The sequence below is a fragment of the Hippopotamus amphibius genome, chromosome 1 (assembly GCF_030028045.1).
Source record: "Hippopotamus amphibius kiboko isolate mHipAmp2 chromosome 1, mHipAmp2.hap2, whole genome shotgun sequence".
Taxonomy (NCBI): domain Eukaryota; kingdom Metazoa; phylum Chordata; class Mammalia; order Artiodactyla; family Hippopotamidae; genus Hippopotamus; species Hippopotamus amphibius.
The window spans coordinates 4046555-4067697 of record NC_080186.1 but is presented as its reverse complement, the minus strand read 5'-3'; the positions used below and the strand labels follow the sequence as shown (position 1 = coordinate 4067697).

Sequence of the window (21143 nt, the reverse complement as noted above, 5' to 3'; positions counted from 1 at the left end):
CCCGGGGCCAGCCACGCGCAGTGTGAATGCTCGCTCCACCCGCCGGGAGCACGGGGCTGCCTCTATTCTGGGACGTTCTCCCCTTCCCAGCAAGAAAAACTGCAATGGCCAGGGCTTAGAAAGCCTGGCTGGCTGCACAAGGGCCAGGAGGCCAAGCCTGGGTGCTCCAGCGGAAAACGGGAAGAAACAGCCCTGGGATCCAAGCCAACGCTCTCCCGGGTGGCCCGCCCACCCCACCCAGGACCCCAGGGTGGCCCTCTTCCCTCCCGCCAGCCTCCGGCAGCCTCTTCCCTTTGCGTGTGCGCCCTGGGGCTGGAGCACAGAGAGCAGAGCAGTTACCTCCATCCCTTCTTCTTGATGATGTTTCCTAACACCACTTCAGCCCTGCGAGAAAGACCGAGACATGGGGGCTTCATTATAGCGCAGCAGAAACACCAACCTCCCCCCACCACCGTGACAATCGGCTGCAGGGTCCCCTCTGTGAAAGCGCCACTGGGGCCAGGGAGCTCGGGCAGCTCCCTCCAGAGCGAGGAGAGCGCCTGGGAGCCGCTGGGTGACTCCTCCGTGGAGGTGGCCGTGGGCACCTGCCACTGGTCCCAGCAACGGCGGCGCCAGCTCCCGCGGAGAAGGAAGGAGCGCCGTCCTGCTTGGCAAGACCAGCAGCAGCCCGTTTCCCCGGCCCGCTGGAAATTCACCAGGGAAAACGCTTGGCACATTACGTGGGTGAAGTTTCCAGAGTATGGTTTTTAAAAGGTAAATTATTCACCAAGCACACTCTCTGTTTGCAAAGACAATCGACATGTACTCAGGGCTGAATTTCCAGCAGAGTGCATTCATGTGCGTGTGTGTGTGTGTGTGTGTGCGCGCGCGCGCCTCTTGTGTCTTGCTTTTGAACAATAGACAGGCAGATGCTGTGCTGACCGCTGCCTGTTCTGCTTGGCGTCCCTCCGGGCCCTGCACCACACTCGGGCCAGCTGGGGTCACGCGTGCACCGTTCCAGCCTCGCTTGGCACTGCAGCGTTGGATTAACTTTTAAGAACTTTCTGCTTGTGGCAAAATGTTTCTGAGCAAAAACAACAGACGGAGAACCATCCACACCCAGCGCTACATTCCAATTATAACAGCGCCTGAGTCATTCACTCAGAAATAACGGGCTCTAACTTGCAAGCTGTTTAGCATACATTCTGAATTCTCTTCATTTACGGTCAAGAGGCACAGAAAGTCACTCAGCCCAGGGGCCTCTTCCTCTTATTCCTGGGACCCTCGTTGGTGGGACAAAAGATCAGGAAAGGAGGAAGAGAGGGGAGCAGGCAGTGGTCCCGGGGCTACCGGAGCTGTAGGCAATGGCTTATCTGAAGCCTGTTGCTTTGGGCTGTGAATTCTCCCGGCAGTGAACTTGGTAAGCCTAGCCTCTCTCCAGCGGGGGTGCAGGAATCGTGCAGCCCTCTGGGAAGCGCCTAAAGCATGAGAAGCTGGGGGACTCAGTGAGACTGGCGCTTGGCACTCTGGTTAGCACGGGGGACTCCGTGTGCTGGCCCCGGCACGCCCGCCCCGGCTGTGCAGTGAAGCTGGGGGAGGTGAAGACAGTGGCACGGGGAGTGTGGCTGTCGCCAAAGGGGGGGTGCCGGGCCTGGACACAGGGCCATCTGGAGCTGGAGGAGGCTGCGTGGAGCTGCCTCCCGCACGCTCTCGTGGGCAGCAAACCCGAGGCAGGCGCAGGGCCAGGGAACAGGCCAGGGTGCACAGGGTGGGGGGCACCTCTGCGCTTGGCATGTGCGTTGGGCTTTTCCACCTCTGACCCTCCAGAGGAGCTCATCTGTCTGGAAAGCACTTTGCTCTGATGGAGAGTGGCTGACGGTTTGGAGGGGTTGGGAGGGGGCTGTGGCATCAGGAGGACAGAGGGCTGCTGATGAGGGCCGGAGGAGATTTGGGGGTCCCCGTGGAGGCCCTCGGGGCTGTCAGATCGTCAGAACCTGGGCCAGGATGTGAGCAAAGGCCCGGCTGGGGTCCTGATTCTCGGTACGCTGGGCCCCATTGCGAGCTGCAGTTATGACCCAGAGCCTGCGAGGCAGGTGCTGGCCCTGCGGCCACAGTGCATGGCGGGCCAGGCTGAGCAGCCCAGCTGATGGGAACTTGGCCCACCCCAGGCAGCAGGGGGCCAGAGGGAGGATGGAGAGAGAGCCAACAAATGATTTCACAAACAAAAGCTGACTTTTGGAAACCCGATGCAGGAGAGTGGATGATTTGATGACAGCCAGTCTTTAAAACTGAAGCCAGCAGCCTTGGCTGAAGAGGGCTTTTACATAATTGAGGAGGAAAGATCACTGCCAAGATGGGAAGTGCTTCCCACAGCGCTCGGCTGGGCTCAGCAGACCCTGCTCTCCCCAGCTCCTGAGAGGCCTTGCGTTCCCTGCAGCCCTAATTGCACCATTAAGATGTGAAAATGTCAGGCGTGTGGGGCTGGCTGCAGGTCGTGGGCGCGGCAGGAGAGCCCCGGACTACAGCTTAATCAAGGCTCTCGCTCAGCGCAGCATCTTTAGCACCAGAGGGACGGTGGTCATCTCGCTGCTTGAACACACGGGAGTTTAGCAAGTGACCAAGTGTTCTGTGATTCTGGCCCCGTGAAAACGACACCTCCCCAAGCCGTTTAGAGTTGAGAAAAGCAGGCGGAGTGGGAGGTGCAAACTCGCTGGGGAACGAGAGCCCCAGGACCAACAGCAGCTCCGGCTCTTCCCTGGGAGGCTGTGGTTGGCCTGCACTGCTTTTTCCCGTGAGAAAAGGCACGTACTTGCCCGCCGCATAAACTTCTGCGGTGTCGAAGAGGTTGATGCCATTGTCGTAGGCCAAGGTCATTAGCTGCTCTGCCATCTGAAACGAGAAAACTGGGGCTGCTCACAGGCGGCACCGTCTTGCCAGCCCAGGGGGAGGGGCTGGAAGCTCCAGACCACAACCTCGTGGTCCGGGGAGGCCCCCCTCGTGCCCAGGCCCTGTCCCCAGGGTCCCCTCGTCCTCTCCCGCCACAGGACAGGCCTGGAAGCACCTCAAAGACCCATAGAGAGGAAAGAAGACAGATGAATGAAGAAACAGCCTCTGGAACGTGAACTAACTAACTTTCTTCCTTCCTTCCTTCCTTCCTTCTTTCTTCCCTTCTTTCCTCTCTCTCTCCCCCTCACTTTCCTTCTTTCTTTTTGGGCTGTGCCGCATGTGGGAACTTAGCTCCCTGACCAGGGATCGAACCCGCGCCCCCTGCATTGGAAGTGTGGAGTCCTAACCACTGGACTGCCAGGGAAGTCCTGAGGGACTGTGAATTTCTTGTGGGCACGGATCCCACCTGTTGGGTCCTCACAGGGCTTAGCACCTGGGCTGAGCTGAATCATACCCCTCAAGTTCACGTCCGCCTGGAACCACAGCATGTGACCTTATTTGACGATGGGGTTTTTGCAGATGTAATTAGTTAAGATGACTTAGGGTGAGTCCTACATCCAACATGAATGGTTTCCTGATAAGAATAGATGCAGGCACACAGGGAAGAGGCCACATGAAGATGCAGGCAGAGATTAGGGTAGTGAGTCTGCATTCTGAGGAATGCCAAGGACTTGCCGGCTGCCAGCAGAGCTGGGAGACAGGAATGGAACCGACTCTCCTTCAGAGCCCTGGAGGACGCCCAGCGTGGCCCTGCGGACACCTTGTAGACTTCGGGCTTCCAGAACTTCTGTTGTTTTACGTCACCCAGTTTGTGTGACTTTGTTCTGGCCGTCCTGGGAAACTAACACAGCCCACAATGGGGGCATGATAAATCTTGGCAGGATAAGTACTTTTTAAAAACTATGGCTAGAATGTGCCTGTGATGCCATATCCCTTGAATTCTTCCCAGCAACCGCATGAGGGTGAAATTATTGTTTGCAGATGGAGAGACTGCTGTCCTCAGCCAGCCCTCTGGCCTTGGTCCGTGCTCCTCCAGTGCCTCGCAGACAGGGGTGGATGAATGGCGACCAATGGGTGGTTGGGGCCAGCATCCAGGAAGCCCGCCTGCAACTGACAGCCCCCTCCAGGATGCAGTGGAGGACGACCTCTGCTGGCCCCCTGGACAGTGCAGGCATCCCTCTGAGCAGGTGTCACAGATGCAAACTCCCCCGGCAGCCACATCGCGAAGCTCAGCTCAGAGCACCAAGCCTCCCTCCCAGGCCAGCCCAGGGTGCGGTGAATAATACTTAACCCTCAAAAGCTGCATGACAGAAAGCCAGCCAGCCAGGTGCAGCTTCTCGGAGCTTCTCCCAATACCAAATGCAGACGCGCCCCCAGCCAGGCAGTAAAGGCGGGGGAGGCTGGTGCCTGGGGGGGGGTCAGTGGGGCTGGAGGGGGCTCAATCACTGCCCGCTGTGACCAGATTCCTTTTGTTTTCAAGAGAAGCCAGAAATCCAGGATACTGGCGGGAGGGGAGGATCTGATTTTCAAATGTTGGCAATGAACCCCAAAGGTTCCAGGTGCTGAGCAGGCCAAAGCTAACGCCCATCAGTCAGCTACTGTCAACCGAGCAGGAAAGCTCATCGGTGGACCAGTTTTCTGGATCCATCTGCTGGTGGCCTGGCTCCTCTCCTCCTTCTGTGGCTCAAGTGTAACAATGGATCCCAAGCCTGTCTGCATCCTCCCCGGAGGTCTCCGTTCCTCCTCCTCCTCCCCCTTTCTTCCTCTCCAGAGCTCCAAGCACACGAGGCTCCTTCCCCAGTTATCCCGCCTTCCTCCAGACTTTTCTGGGATGTGTCCCGCCAGGCTGCCGGGGCTTCGCCCGGAAAAGGACTATGTACTGGGCCTGAAGGCGACACAGAGGGTGTAGGTGTGCATGCTGTCTTCTGGGAGGGTTCTGAGCGAGGAGACTCAGGGCCAGGGCTTTAATTTCACATTTCGGACACACGCATATTTCCCCACCGTGCTCACAGGGAGGGGACCACACCATAGGTATTCTTCTGCACTTTGCTTTTTTCACTTACTATACATCCTGGAAGTTGACCCATATCAGTTCCTGGAGATCTTCTTTATTCTTTTTTTTTTTAAGTTAATTAATTAATTAATTAATTTTATTGGCTGTGTTGGGTCTTTTTTGCTGTGCGCGGGATTTCTTTAGTTGCAGTGAATGGGGGCTACTCTTCGTTGTGGTGCACGAGCTCCTCATTGCCGTGGCTTCTCTTGTTGCGGAGCATGGGCTCTAGGCGCGTGGGCTTCAGTCGTTGCAGCACATGGGCTCAATAGTTGTGGCTCACGGGCTCTAAGGCGCAGGCTCAATCGTTGTGACGCACGGGATTAGTTGCTCCGCGGCATGTGGGGTCTTCTTGGAGCAGGGATCAAATCTGTGTCCCCTGCATTGGCAGGCAGATTCTTAACCACTGCGCCACCTAGGAAGCCCCCTTCTTTATTCTTTTTTAAAAAATTGGGGTACAATATGCCTCACATAACATTTACCACTTTCACTGTTTTCAGTGCACACTTCAATGGCATTAAGTAGATTCACATTGTTCTGCAATCATCCCCACCATCCATCTGCAGAGGCTTTTCATCGTCCCAGACTGAAACTCCGTCCCCGTTAAACACTCACTCCTCATCCCCCCCCAACCCCCCGAACCCACCATCTACTTTCAGTCTCTACGATCTTGACCCCTCTAAGTACCTCCCATGAGTGGAATCACACAGTCTTTGTCCTTCTCTGACTGGCTTACTTATTTCACTTAGCATGATACCCTCACGCTTCACCCGTGGTGTAACGGGTCAGAATTTACAGGGATGGGTTTTGAAGGCTGGCTAGGAGTTTTTCAGGCAGGCAGAGGGAGGGCAGGTGGAGCAGGGGGTGTGGCAGGCAGTAGGGCTGGGGTGTGCCGAGGCGTGCAGCCCGCTGAACCTGCTGCCCCTGTGGTCTGGCCTGTCCTGTGCTCAAGTCAAACATCTGGGCGTCCTCCACTCAGCGTTCTCTCAACCCAGCATCGAAACCTTCAACCACGCCTTTCAGCTCCCCCTGCAAATGCATCCGGAATCTGACGGCTCCTGCCTGCCTCCTATCTGGTCCAAACTGGAGCACCCCTCAGCCGAGTTTCTGCAGTAGCCCCCTAACTCTCTCTGCCTCTGTCTGTTCCCGCCAACCCTCGCTATAGGCAAAGTGTGGTCCACGGGCCAGCAGCATCCGAATCAGAGATGCAGAATCCCAGGCTCTGCCCCAGACCTGCCTCATCAGAATCTGCATTTTTAGCACATTTTCAGCAGTTCTCCAGGGATTCACGCACACATTACAATTTGAGAAGCACCCCACAAGGTGGGGGGGGGGGAGGGAGCGTTTTTTTTGGCCACACCCGTGCATCTTGCAGGATCTTAGTTCCCTGACCAGGGATGGAAGCTGGGCCCTTGGCAGTGAAAGCGTGGAGCCCTAACCACTGGACCGCCAGGGAATTCCCCAGACTGAGCCTTTTAAGCCCTAAGGCAGGGCAACCTTCCTCTTCGCTAAAATTCTCCAGTGGCTTCCATGCCACGAAGGGTCAAAGCCAAAGTCCTCACCAGATCTGCTCCCTCACCTCTGACCCCATCTCTTAACACCCCTCCCCACAAGGCCTCATGCAGGTGGGCACACGCCTGTCCCCTTGGGCTGGAACACTCTTCCTCGGGGTCTCTTACCTCCACCTTCCCTGATGGTCCTGTGTAAACCAGGAGCCAACACCCCAGTCTTCCTTTCTCTTTTCCTGTTCTCCGAGGTTGACTAAATAATGGCTCCCCAAAGATATCAGGCCCCCAGAACCTGTGAATGTTACTTTAGGGAGAAAAAGGGACTTTGCAGATGTGATTAAATTAAGGGAGATTCTCTTGGCTGAGCTAAGAGGGCCCTAAATGCCACCACAGGTGTCCTTACAAGAGGGAGGTGGTGGGAGATTTGACACAGACAGGAGAAGGGATGTGACCACAGCTGGGCTGATGCAGCCAGAAGCCAAGGCCTGCAGGCAGCCCCAGCAGCTGGAAGAGGCAGGAAGGGTCCTCCCCTGGGGCCTCTGCTGGGAGCATGGCCCTGCTGCCACCTTAATTTCAGCCCAGTGATACTGATATTAGACTTTTGGCCTCCAGAACTGTGAGAGAATAAATGTCTGTTGTTCTAAACCACGCAGCTGCTGGTGATTTGCTACAGCAGCCACAGGAAAGGAATGTACTCTCCATCGTGTGTTCAACCCTCAGGGATAAGATGTGCTTATGATCTGTGATCTGTGCCCCTCTCCAGACAGAGAGCATCCCGAGGGCAGAGACCTGATGCTCGGCAGGTGCTCAGCCAGCATGAGCGGAACGGAGGGAGAAAGTCGTGAACACAACCTTAATTACACCCAGGACAGCGCCTGGGTGACGACAGATAGAAAGAGAACGGTGGAATCTGGGAATTTTCCGGGCTGATTTCTGATTTTTTGGAATGCTGTGATTTGGGTGTAATTCCTTTTCCAGGTTTTTCTACATGAAGATATGCTTTTCCCCCGCAACACTGCAACTGTGGCATACAGACGTTTGTCTCTGCTGTTTTCCACGGGCTCTCTCATCACGGTTCTATCCCAACGTCAGTTATCAACACATGACTTCTAAAGACTTCCGCTCCATGGGTGCATCCTACTTTATGTAACGGAGCTTCTATTTTGTGACTTTTTAATTTCCAATCTCAGAGCCCCAGAGGCTAGAGGCAGAAGGAAACTGGGAAGACATGGGGGCCACCTCCCTGTCACCCCCACCCAGGTTCCCCAGAGCTGAGAGGGCCGGCTCTGAGGCAGCCCAGGTAGGATCCCCCGTCATCCCTCTCCAGGTGTGACCTCGGGCACCTGCTCAGCCTGGAGGCTCTGCTTCCTTGGGATGGGATAATAAAACCCCTACCTCCCTGGGTTGGTAGAGGACTGAGAGCCACAATAAATGTGAAGTTCTCAGCCACTCTTCTTATTAAATTTTTATTGCCCAGGCTGACTCGGGACACGTGCCCGAGGGGGCGTTTTCTACCTGAGCAGCTGTGTGAGGTCACAGAAAGGGCACAGAACTAGAGTTTGGAAACCTGATTCTGTCCAGGGCAGCTCTGGTACTTGGCCATGTGATCTAAGGTTTACTGACCCCGTCTGCTTCCCGTGTCCCTGCCCAGCCCACAGAAGCCTCCCTCCTCGGGATGACAACCCACAGATATTTGCAGACGCCCCTGTGACCCCACAGGACAGGGGACGGCAACCCTTTTCTGTAAAGGGCCAGAGGGTAAATATTGATATTTTAGGCTTTGCGGGCCAGACGGTCTCTATGGTAACTACTCTACCCTGCCCTCATAGCGTGAAAGCAGCCACAGACCATATGGAAACGCACTGGTGGGGCTGCCTGCCAATAAAACTTTATTTACAAAAACTGGCAGCAGAATTCATAGAGGCAGAGAGGAGACGAGAGGTTACCTGGGGCTGGCGGTTATTACTGCTTAATGCGTACAGAGTTTCTGTTTGGGGTGATGAAAAATGCTGGAAATAGACTGTGGTGATGGTTGCACAGCAAATGTACTTAATGCCAACTGAACTGCATATGTAAAAAATGGTTAACATGGTACATTTTATGTTCTGCTTATTTTAACCATAAAAAAAGTAGTTAAAATGGAAAGTTTTACATTTCGTACATTTAAGAAGAAAGAAAAAACAAAACAAGACAAAAAAACAGGCTGGGGACCAGATCTGGCCCCCAGGCCATCACTTACTGACATTTCTTGAGTCCTGCCGGGGAAGGCCCCTTTGCCACAGTAAATCCACCAATTCCTCGTTTCTGTGTCTCCCTGGCATCGGGGCATGGTGTCTTGCACACAGGAGGTAGCTCTAAAAACAGGACTCTGGGTTCCGTGGCATGCCAAACACCTTCCTTTGGACATGAACTCAGCAAGGGACATGGTGTTCCTGGTGGGGTCACCCTGCCGGAGTGCCCGGGGCCCTGGGGCCGCTCTGGGTTTGGGCGGCACACGTATTTCTCTGCCGCCCAGGATGGTCTTTGCTTCCTTGTGGCACCAGCCCCGCTGGCTCAGACCAGGCAGCCGCGAAAGAATAAAATCCCGGCATTCTTCATCTGAACTGTGGCGAGGGGGGCCCCTCAGACTCGATGTATTGATTTTTCAGGACACTAACTGTAGGATTTAATACGAAAGTTCTGCTTGCTTTTTCGCTCGATCATTTTCACCTGCCAAGACCTCTCAGACCCTGAGTCTGTCAACTATTGTATCCGCTGTCCTCCCAGCTTTGTGTCACCTGGAAACGACTTCCAACGTCTTCATACGTGTCACTATGTCCCTGATGGAGACACAGCTGCGGCCGCCATCGGACCGTTAATCAATACTCTCTGGGTGCAATGGATCTGTTGGTGAAAAAGTCACCTAATTGGGTGGTTACCATGTGGCCTCTTCTCTATATCTTTCCAACAAGGACATGCACACAGCGTAGCTAATGCCATTAGGAAATGAAGTCACATCCTCCACAGAATTCTTCCACGTCGAAAGGGAAACAGGCGAATCAGACACGACTTCTTTGGGGTAAACCACGTGGGCGCTGGGGCTCCGACCTTCTAAGTGCTTGGGAACAATCCGGTCGCTGAAGGTGAAACAATTCCCTGCACCTTAAAAACTCCTGACTTTACCCCAAGATAGCCCAGACCCGGGACCTTAAAGCAAGGGCAAATATCAATAGTTCTACAACAGCTAAGGTCATAAAAGGAACAAAAATGCAAATTAAATGCATCTAGATTTTGATAGAAGCCAAGATTTCCCTTTGAAAAGTAACTGAGCAATCACAGCTACAAGGTCTCAAATGAACTCACTTATTCATTTTTAAACACAACCTTTTCAATAGCAAGTAGGGCAGACGTGAAGACATCTTCTTGTGCAGAAGTTCAGAGCTCTCTGAGCAAAACCACTGTTCCCACTTCCAAGATACTCAGTCCCTGCCCGGAAGTGCACACCAGTCTGGGAACACCATCCTCTCTGGGACAGACGCTGGCCCCGCAGCATCCCAGTTGTGGAGAGAGAAGCCCCAGCAAGTACACCCTGTGGCAATTCATCCTGTGAACCACCGCTCTGGGGCATGTGCATTTAGGGGCTGGTCAAACGTTCTCGCTCTTCAGCTTGCAGCAAAGTCTGCAGAATCTGCACTATAACTGCCCTGAACAGATATCTACTGATGTTTCAAATTCACGCGGGCATCCTCTGTTGGAGTGGCAAAGAACTGCATCGGGCTTGATGATTTGGAAAACAAGCGCTCCCTGAACTTCCCTGGCTGTCCGAGGGGTAGGTGTCATGCAGTTGAGGAACCTGAGGTTCTGGGACTTCAAGGACTTGCTGAAGCCCCAGGGTACCCAGCTGCTAGGTGTGGGCGCCACTGCTGGGCTCACCCCTCCTATTCTGTCCCTAAGGCCTCCTTGGAGAAACAGTAAGAGGGGCGGCACGGCGGCTGCCCTGCCCCACGGCGGTTCTCCCCAGGGTGCTAGGACCTGAGTGCTGACCACCTAGTGCACTTCCCAGACTTTATTACACGGGTGGCCCTCCCCGGGGCCTAGGGGAATGAGGGGGCCCCTGTCTTACCTCGTCGGTGATCTGGCCTCCAAAGGTCACCCACGTTCCTAGAAGCAGAGACACAGGCTCAAGTCAGAGAACTGCCCCGGGAGCCCCGTTCTCCCCACGGTGCTGGGACCTCGGGCTGCAGGGCGCAGGGGGGCCGCCACAGGCCGCCTGCCTGTCTGCTCTACACGAGCCTGTGGTTGGCCTGCGTGGACACCTGGCCTTCGGGGCAAGTCTCCCTCTCTTGGGGTCATGGAACCCTGGGGATATAAGTGCCCAAAGCAGGGCTTTGACATGCTCGTTGGGGCTCAGGCCACTGCAGCTCCTATTCCAGGGACACGCCGCGGGCTGCGGGACCGGGACTGCCTCCCTGAAGATGCACAGGGCTGACAGCCATGCCCTTGCGCTTGCCGGGTGCGGGGTGTGTGTGTGTGTGTGTGTGTGCGTGTGCGCGTGTGCCTGCGCGTGCACCATGCAGGCGGAGAGATACTGTGTTCTAGGAACGGAGCTCATATCTGGCGAAAGAAGAAAAAAGGCAAGATCCAACTGCCCTTTATGAGGGACTCTGTCACGTAAGGAAAGGAGGTGCTGGTGCCCGGGGGAGGGTTCTTCCCTGATTTTCTGCTGCTGGGCAGGGGACTGTCCCCAGTACTTGCCTCACCTCCCCCGTTAAAGCTACATCTCTGTCCCCTTCCCTCTCCTAGGCCTTTCCCCACTGCCTCCCGGTTACCATGGCAACCAAGCCTCTTCCCACCCCCAATCCTGGCTCTGGGTGCAGCTCCCTCCCCTCACCCCCAGCCTTCCTGCCGCCCCTGCTTCCTTGGGCATCACCACACTCACCGAGCCCCAGGCAGGAGACCCGCAGGCCCGACTTCCCCAGGTTCCTGGAAAACAAACATGGTGTGAGTTCTCAGCGGCCAGGGCAGGACCCATTGCTTCCACTGCCCAGTCTCCCGAACCTCCCACACACCTCTTTTGAGGCTCTGAGGCCAAGGGGTCCTTTGGAGAGAGGCCTGTGGCTCGCTCACCCTGGGGATAAAAGGCCAACTTCCCCCCCCCCCCCCCCACACACACATCAGGGCACAGCCACATTGCGGGGACAGGCCACACTGTGACCATGGCAGAGTCCCAGGAGCCACCTTGGGGAGAAAACATGGAAGGAACTCCCATTGGAATGGTCCTATTTCACGGGCTGAAACAAGATTGGTTCAGGCCTTGAGGCTCCAGACATGGGCCATTCTCCCATAAGAAGCTTCTCTTTCCATTTCCTTAGGGTCATGTCTGTGGTTTTGTGTGTTTTGTGTGTCTCCGAGGAGAAGGATTTAGTCCCCCATCACCTGGGCCACGCGGCCCTCAGCCCTGTCCTTCTGCAGGAGGAATGGGGGGAGATGAGAGCTCCGTTGAAGGGCACTGGTGCCCGCAACAGGCCTGACCCCCAGCCAGGGCCACCCAGGAGGGCGAGAGCCAGACCCCCCGGCACCCAGCCAGACCCACATGTCCTGATCAGGCCCAGCGGCCACAGCTGCACTCGCTGCCCAGGGCTCCATCACAGGCCCGCGGAGGCGCCGGCCAGATGGGGCACATCCTGGGGCCCACGTGGATCAGCTGCAGGCTGTCATTAACGTCCTTGGGAGGTCGCGGAGGGCGGCAGCGCCCTGCTGAGGACTGGGATGCCCGTCTGTCCTGGTCTGTCCATCCCGCACAGGGGGGCTGGGAGCCCACAGGGCAGCAGCAGGCCAGGTGTCAGCGATCCCCCAACAGCTCTGTTGGGCAGGCGCCTCACTTTTCCCGATATTTCCATTTTACAGAAGAGCACACTGCACAGAGCCGTGGGAGATGCAGTGGGTGAACCCCAGCCTCCTTCCCCAGGGCCCTCTGGCATTTCTAACTTCAGTGGATGCTGTGTCCTGTTTTTCTACCCCACCTGGCCCCCTGGGAAGCAGGGATGGGGCTGAGCCTGACCTGCCCCTCTCTGACATGGGCCCAGTCTGACCTTTTGTAGCCTGGGTTTCCCTGGTTACAAGATCCCTGGACCCCGACCACATCACAAGTTGATCGGGGGTGGAGAGAATAAACTTGCAAGCGGTTTGATCACAGTTTGTCACCAAATTTAAAGTAGTTGCAAATTGGCCAACTTTCTTGCTAAATTTCCCATTAAAACCAGCCCAGCTGCCGGCCCACTGTTCCTACAGGGAATGCTGGGATTTCTCCCTCAATGAAGACATAATAGCAGCTGTTTTCTTTTACAGGGAGAGGGGGCGGATCGGCAGTGGCTACAGGCAGAGGCTCTGAATCTGGCTTTGACCTTCCCGGCTGTATGCCTGCCCCGGGTTGTCTCATGTGACCGCCTGATGCCTCAGTGGGCTCATCTGTAGAGCGGGCTTGAGATGCTGCCTCTCTCAGAGGGTGGCCCTGAGGATGAAAGGGGATAACACGTGTGCCTGGGAGCACAGGAGCACAGAACACTGACTCTGCAAGAGTCTCATTTCCAAGAGAGCACAGAACGGGGGATGGTAGCCTTTTCCTTATACGAGAAACAACAACAGACAAATCATACAGACTTTAAATGTTACTGTGCTAATTAGGGAACTGAAGTTTCCCCCTGCTTTTTTCCCCTATAAATCAGTGAAATTATCTGCTAGTGCCCTCAGCATTGCTTGCATATTCCACCCCAGAACCTAGAAAGAGGCACGATTTGTAACTATGTGAGGTAACAGATGTTAACCAAACTGACTGCGGTGATGTTTCACAATAGGTAAAAGTATCAACTCATTATGTTGTACCTTAAACTTATACAATGTTATAGGTCAATTATATCTCAAAAAACAAACACACAAAAGAAACAAAACAAACCTGGGGAAAAAGAATATTATTGATTCAGTTTCAGATTTGCCATGAGAGATTTAAAATATGTACGAAATTCAAGGGCTGGGGAGTCAAACATTCTTTAAAAGTTTTCTTATGTAGCTTAAATCATGCTTGAATGGATGGTGCTTGCTAAGAAGAAAGTTAACTTATGCTTTGTTGTGTATAAAGAAATTGGAATTAAAAAGGAATTTAAAAAAAGAAAGACAGAGAAGCACAACGGCATCACCTACGGACCCTGCATCAGCCAGGTCTTTTTAGCAGGTTAGGTAGTTCTTCGCAAGCTGGTGAGAAATTAGGACACTGCTTATGAGTGGCTGGTAACAGAGCAACAGGGACTAAAAGGTCTAATCAGTGGTCTTAACCATTTTGGGGTCACGGACCCCTTTGAGATGCCTCTTCCCTGGAAATAAGCACAGACAGGAAAACTTCCTGAATCTTGTTTGTGATGCCTGGGCGTTCGAAGACCTGGGCACCTGGTCTAGATAAATCCAGGTGCTGGAAAGGAGGCTGAGCCCCTGCTTCTGTAAAACCATCCCCACACGTGATGGTGGGGGAGCAACTTCCGGGCCAGGCTCTGTGGAAGGTCAAGTTTTAGGCATGCCCTCCTGCAACTGCCCTTCATCACCGTGGAACAAAGTGCTGGCATGTGCTGCATGTTCAGGGGATGGGCGGCTTTAGCAGCAGACAGGTGAGGACACAGGACAGCAGGTGGAGCCCACCTGTGTCTGTGGCTGAAGATACACCCCTCGCCCATCAGAAGGGGTTCCTGGGACGGACGTAGGGTGTTTGGCGATGTAGCTGCTGCTCCACTCACCGCCCACAGGAATAATTTAGCAAAACTAGGACACTGAGCGAGGCGGCAGTTTCACCGCTCAAGTTGCTTCCCTGTTAAAATGATGGTATTAGTTCTGCCATCCGCTGCCAGGCCTCAGGAGAAGGAATGAGAAGGGACAGAGCATCTCCGGGCTACGAGCTTCAGAAATCTGGCAGTTCGGTGGCGGTGGGGGGAGCCCAACAGATCACAGCCTCGTGTGGACCGGGGCTGGTGACACGCTGCCACCTGAAACTTTCAGCACGTGAAGATCGTTTCCTACGGGGTTTCCTCCCTTAATTAAAACTTGACATCATGATAAAATAGTTGGCTGAATCTCTAAACCCCAATAATGCTACTCTTTATTAATCTGCCTCAGACCCATCCTGTGGTCTGGAAAATAGCTAATGAGGACTCAGGGATTTAACCTTTGCTGGAGGAAAACAGTGATGGCCATCACACAGCCCCTGGATGCGATGCACCTTTAGACGCTACACTTCAGACTCTGGGCAATTACAAATCCTTTAAAAATAGCTGTTCAGGGCCTTTAACTTCAGCCATCTGGGCAGAGGACAAAAATTTGATCAGGTGATGGAAAGCAACTTGGCCTCGATGAGCTGGTTTGACAGCCAGTGATGCCAGGGCATTTTCTGGTTGGCTGTCACCCTGTGGGGTGGGGGGATTATCTGTTTTCAGCCTTGCCTGCCCCGAGTCTCCAGGCTCCCTGGGGACGGGCCTGGCCTTCCGGGTCTTTACGATTAGATTGCAGCTGGCAGCTGCAGGGTCCCGGGTTGGGGCCGGCCCCTCTCCTTACTCATGGGGCTTGCTGGCCACCCTCCCCATCACTGGGCACCTCTTGGGCCCTTTGGCAAGAATGTGGCACCCTGGTGCAGGCCACACACCTTCAGTGCCGCTGTGAAGGGCCAGCTTCTTAAGGAGGTGGTCAGAGTTGGGGGCGGATCTGGGTCAGGCCCCCTGTAGCCCCGACCTGTGTGCACCCTGGCTGTGGCCCTGCAATAGTCCTTACGGAGCAACCCCGTGAGACAGGTACCCGAGGGCAGGTATCCTGTGCTCAGCAAGGGCGTCCAGCGGTTTGGATTCTGGCTCCCATTCCAGCTGCTGTGAGACTACACATCCTACAGGGAAATGAACCCACCGTCCCCCGCTCCGACTGCCAAGAAAAGCTCCCCAGGCCCTGCCACGTGTAAGGACAGGTGGGGTCCCCCAGTGTGGAAGAGCTGAACCCACATCCTCAGACGGCAAACCCTCTGGCCCAGCGAGCTCCTCCCTTTACTGCCTGTCTTGCCCTCCCTGCTGCCAGGGTGTGCCACACATGCACGTGCACGCACACACACAGGTACACACACATAGATGGGCACACACGCACGCACACAGTCATCTTAGGCACTCAGGCTCTTTGACGTCTGATCCTCAGTGGATCTTAGGATCTTGGGAGGGAAATCATGTCAGTAGCCACATTTTCCATTTACATAGTGCTTCATGGTTTTAGAAATGGTCTCACTTCTATTAACTCCTTTGATGATCCTAGGACTGACTTAAAAGTCCCAGTGGGTAACATGTATCTAAACTAAAAAATAGATTCTGTTTACTCCTAGCTTTTGATTCCCACTTAAAAGATATAAACGACCAGAGCTTCTAGAAGAGGGAAGTCTGCTCTGGACCGTCCTCACTGAACTTGGAGAATGAGAGCAAAAGCCTTGTACCCCAGAGGCCCATAGACGAACGTCAAACACCCCCCAAGGACCCTGGGAAGAAAGGGATATGGGCCGAGACGCAGAAGGACCCAGTTATTCCAGAATTCGTCTCAAGGAGGCCTGGAACTTAGAACACGGCTCCTTCACGTGAGGTCCAACTACCAGCATGGGTTTCGGGAGGTTTCAGCCGCACGGCTCAGTCGTTGGGATCCACTCTCTCAATACTTCTTCAGTTGGCACCAGCTCCAGCTAGAAACCTAGACTTTCTCCTCAAACAAAACCAGACTCTTCTGTGGCTTTTTCTGAGGCTGGTGGCCTGTGTGATTTGAGTCACTGAGAGCAGCGTTGGGAACCAGGGGCCTAACTTAGCTTTTCCAGCTCCTGCAGGCGGTTTGTTGTAAGAACTCCCCTTTCCCCAGGAACACCATTCTCGAAGTGCTAAAGGCTCTAGGTGCAGAGGAACTCACCAGTAAGAAAGGCCCGACCTCCAGCTGGGTGACCCACAACTCCGCCCCCAGGCACCCTTCTTTTTTCCCTGGATGCATCCACCGGGCATCTGAGCGAGGCACTGGTGGGGGGGGGGGTGCAAGGAGCAGCAGGAAGGCCTCTGCCCCACCTGCCGACATTGGCACTTTGCACGCTCTCTATACGCGCACCCAGACCAGGTGGGGGGCTGGGCCCAAGCAGAGGGACACACAGCAGGCTGGACGGAGCCCTCAGCAGGACACTCCGGCCGTGCTCTGTGCCCTGCAGAGCTCCAGTCCCGCCTGTAGAGGAACCCCGGCCTGGGGTCGGGCCCAGCTCGGGGGCAGGGGGAGGTTAATTCCACCACAGGGTTCACCCAATATCTCTGACTATCAAACTGAGGTTTGTCAAGGTGGCTTCGCTGTAAAGACATCAGACCACCCACGGGGCATCGTTGGGGCCTGTGAGCCCAGGGGGATGGCAGGGGGCATGTGGCCAGTGCCCCGGGGTTTCCAGAAAGAGCACACATTACGTGGCGTTTAATATGGGGGGCTCAGCTATAGTGACCCCCCCCACCTAGAAAGGAAACAGACGGGCAGAAGGAGAGAAAAAACATCATCCCCCTCCCCTCCCCGCAATCGGGAAGAAACTGGGGCCTGACCCTGAGCCTCGATTTTATTTCTCCCCCCACCTGCCAAGCGCCCCCAGACGGGGGTGGGGAGGGCAGCCCCCGCCCCGCGCGGCCGCCCCGCCCCGCGTACCTATGCTTCATCCCGGGCTGCTTCAGGCTGGCGTCGCCCGTGCTCGGGAGGCTCTGCACTGACAGCTGTCCCAGGCTCCGGGCCACCATGGCCACCGCGCGGAAGCGGCCGCGGGTGCCCAGGCTGGGGCTGCTGGCCGCCGGCCGGCCCAGCCGCTCCTCGGGTCCCCGGCCCTTAAGGCCGTGCTCCGAGCACACGAAGGACACCTGCATGTCACCGGCACTCAACTCCTGGCCACGTCCCCCCTCCTTCCAGGCGCTGAAGTCATCTGCCCCTGGAAGCCCTGCTCCACCCGGGGAAAAGACTTTATCTCAGAAGGTGAAGAAGCCACCAGGCGCTGCTTCAGGAGTGCAGCTTTCTGAAGGCAACGACGTAGGAAAAGCCTGTGTAGTCTCCGAGAAGAGGGAGGCAAATATCCAGAGATGTGCTAGAAAAGACCTGATCAGATAGAACTCAGAAATCGAGGGGTGGGCGAGATGCCATTTCCTCTCCTTTCCCTGAGGGTCCTTCCTCTGCCCCGCCCTGGTCTGGTTCTGTCCGTCCAAGCCCCCAGCCCAGCTGTGTCCAGCAGGGGTGGGCTGCCAGCAACTCGCGACCAATGAGCGACACCGCCATCCTCTGACAGCAGCAGGAGGAGGGAGGGCGCCTCCCATCAGGGTGGCAGCCTGGGGGTTCGGGAGCAGCTGCTTCTCCAGGCTTCCCCGGGTCTCTCGGAGGGAGCCTGGTGTCCATCCCTGGCTCTGCGCACCGTGGCTGTTGGGACTCGCACCGAGTCAACCAGGTGACTGGCACAGGCGAGAGGCGTGGGAGGTGCAGGAGGCGGTTCCTTACTAATGAAGCGGATGCACAAGCCGCCCCATCGCCCGGGCTGATCCCTGGGGGCCGGCACCGGTGCTCCAGGCTGACAGCCGCTCAGCCAGGACCGAACGAGGCAGGCACTGCAGCCGGTGGACGGCTGAGCGGGCAGGCAGCTGGCCCGGCCAGCTGTGTCTGCTGCTCAGGAAAGCGGGGCTCCCACGGGGGTTCGGCACAAGGAGAAGTCAAATCACCAGAAATCTGGAGGAGAGAGGATCGCTCTGTCTAGATGGTAATGACGCAGGTGACACAAGGAAACAAGCCGGGGGTCAAGGGACCAGAGACCTGAGAAGCTCCAGCACTCTGCACAGCACTTAGCTCACGGCACGCACTCAATAAATACTTCTGGAGTGAATGAATGAATGGATGGCTGAATGAGTGGATGGATGGATGAATGAATGGATGGGTGGATGAATGAATGGATGGGGGGGCGGATGAATTGATGAATGAAGATCTCCCTGCTTTACCCCACCCTCCTTTCCCACACTCATGGGATCAGGATGAAGATATGCATGCCCTATCCTCCTGCCACTCTTACCCTGCAGGGTGGCCCTGGGCAAAGCTGTCTTTGGGTCCTTTCTTGCCCTGCGGGAGGGGCTGAGAAAGAGTGGTGGATGGGAGGCAGGTGGTCAGGTCTAGCTCAGGCTCTGCTGCTAATTCGCTGTGTGATCCCAGGCAGGTGTCCTGCCCTCTCTGGGCCTCTGGGCCTCCACTGACAGAATGAGGTGGCTGGGCTGAGGACCACGCTGTCCCTCCTGGCTTGGCTCTGCAGGAACCTTCCACGCCTGCTGGCTGTCTACCCTGTGCTCTGTTGAGACTCAGGAAGAATCCACCCAGAGATGCTCACAGTGGATGGTGGTTGCACTTGCTCTCAGCTCCGGCCCTGCCTTTTTGACACAGAAGTTAAGAATAAAACCTTGTTCTGGTCCCAGCCTCCCTGCTCCTGAGCTGGGCAGCCTCGGGCAAGCGACTCCCTCTCTGAGCCTCAGTGCTCTTGTGTCCAATGCAGGTCACAAAGGCATGGCCAGATCACATCTGCAAAGCACTCACACAGGGGTCTGGTCCTCAGGAAGCACTCCCGCAGTCCCTCAGCACGAGGCAGTGGCTTTCTGGCCACGGAATCAGGATAGACCCCTGTGTGAGACTCCCCCCCCACCCCCAGTAAGTACACCCCTTCTGTCCTCCCCATGGCCTGACTCGACAGCAGGAACCACCCCTGAGCGGGAGACCTGGACCTGAGGACAGAGGTCTTGGGAGGGAAGAGCTGGTGCCTTTGCCAAGGGGGCCCTGGCAGGTCACAGATGCCACCTGTGGTGGCCAGTGGGGCCCCTCAGGACCCACAGACCATCTCTGCCTTCCTCTTCCACCTGCCTGTGAAAACCTTGGGGCCTGGCTGGCCTGAGTCCCCTACCTCAGGGTGGGGTGGGGCCCTCCTTGAGTCCCTTGGGTGCAAGGGGACGGGAAGGAGGAAGGACAGCCTGCAGTGCTGGCCCCTCCACCAGCTGGCCCCTGCACTAGAAGACAACAGGCCCCGGCCCTCTGCAAGCCCACAGGCCTGCTGACGAGGCTGAAGGTGGCAAAGACTCTGCCTGTGGCTCCTCCCCAGGCTGGTGGAGCTCACAGGCCATGGCAGGGATGCTCAACACATGACCACCTAGGATGCTAGAGGGCCTTGTTACAAATGCAGCTTCCTGGGCCCCTGGCCGCAACTGCTGAATCAGCAGCGCTGAGGCTGGGCCTGAGGAGCTGTGCTTTCATCAAGAGCTTTGAGCGGTGCTACGCACTGGCCTGGAGGGTGTGGAAATCCTCTGCTTCATCCCACCTTGTACTGTTCTCTGTGCTCTGGCAAATCCTACAAGGGCTGGGTCCTTACTATTCTTCCGGTGTTTGTCTTAACCAGATGGTGTGCTGTAAGCTTTAAGAGAGAGCCACGAAGACTTAGTCACCACAGTATGTAAAAGGTCACTGGCCTCACCCCCCAATCCAGCAATTCCATTCCGAGGTATGTACCCAGAGAACGGAAAACATACGCCCCCACAAAAACTTGAACATGGATGTCCACAGCGGCATCACCCACACAGCCCCAAAGTGGAAGCAATCCAAACGCCCATCAGCTGACGGATGGATAAACAAAATGCGGTTTTATCCACACAGTGGAACGTTACTCAGCCACACCAAGGAGTGAAGGACCGATACACGCCACAACACGGATGATCCTTGAACACATCACGCGGAGAGAAAGAAACTGGTCACCACAGGCCACACGCTGTAGGGTTCCATTCACATGAAATGTTCAGAACAGGCACAGCCATAGAGACAGAAAGTAGATTAGTGGTTGCTGGGGGCTGGGGGAGTGGGGAATCCGGGAGTGACAGCTAACGTGGGCACAGCGTTTCTCTCTGGGGAGATGAAAACGCTCTGCAATGGGTGACATTTGGACAACTGTACGCGAATGCACTCAAACCACTAAATTGTATGCTTTATGGGGGTACAGTATGAATTATACCTCAATGTAAGGGCTTCCCTGGTGGCACAGTGGTTAAGAATCCACCTGCCAATGTAGGGGACACAGGTTTGAACCCTGGGCCAGGAAGATCCCACATGCTGCGGAGCAACTAAGCCCGTGTGCCACAACTACTGAGCTGGAGCTCTAGAGCCTGTGAGCCACGACTACTGGGCCCACACGCCACAACTACGGAAGCGCCTAGAGCCCGTGCTCCGCAATGAGAGAAGCCACCACAATGGGCAGCCCGTGCACCGCGACAAAGGGTAGCCCCTGCTCTCCACAACTAGAGAAAGCCTGCGTGCTGCAACAAAGACTCAACGCAGCCAAAAATAAATAAATAAATAAACATAAAAAAAAAAAACGCTCAATATAACTGTTACGAAAACAAAAAGTCAACGACCTCAATAGTCTGTGGGCCTTCACGCTTGCTGTTCCTTGTGGGAGCGCCCTTCCTGTTTCTCTGCCTTTGGAATCCTGTCGCCCTCTGGCATCCGCGGAGCTTGTACGTGCAGGATGAAGCAGCCCCCACCCCCGGCCCCCCTCCCCAGCACCAGTAACCTTTCCCTCCTCTGAGTGTCGCCCACCTCAGCCTCCCCAGTGG

At 55.6% G+C, this 21143-nt stretch overlaps 1 protein-coding gene across 3 annotated transcripts in view; it reads right to left on the bottom strand.

Annotated features, from left to right (window-relative positions):
* Nucleotides 1-21143, bottom strand: part of KCNAB2 (potassium voltage-gated channel subfamily A regulatory beta subunit 2) — a 90130-nt gene that overhangs the window by 15871 nt on the left and 53116 nt on the right. For all 3 annotated transcript variants that reach the window (XM_057707721.1, XM_057707733.1, XM_057707726.1), the window contains 4 exons: nt 11402-11445; nt 10586-10623; nt 2789-2868; nt 340-384 (listed from right to left, as the gene is read on the bottom strand). In XM_057707721.1, coding sequence (XP_057563704.1) covers nt 340-384; nt 2789-2868; nt 10586-10623; nt 11402-11445 — 207 coding nt within the window. The remainder of the gene's footprint in view (nt 1-339; nt 385-2788; nt 2869-10585; nt 10624-11401; nt 11446-21143) is intronic.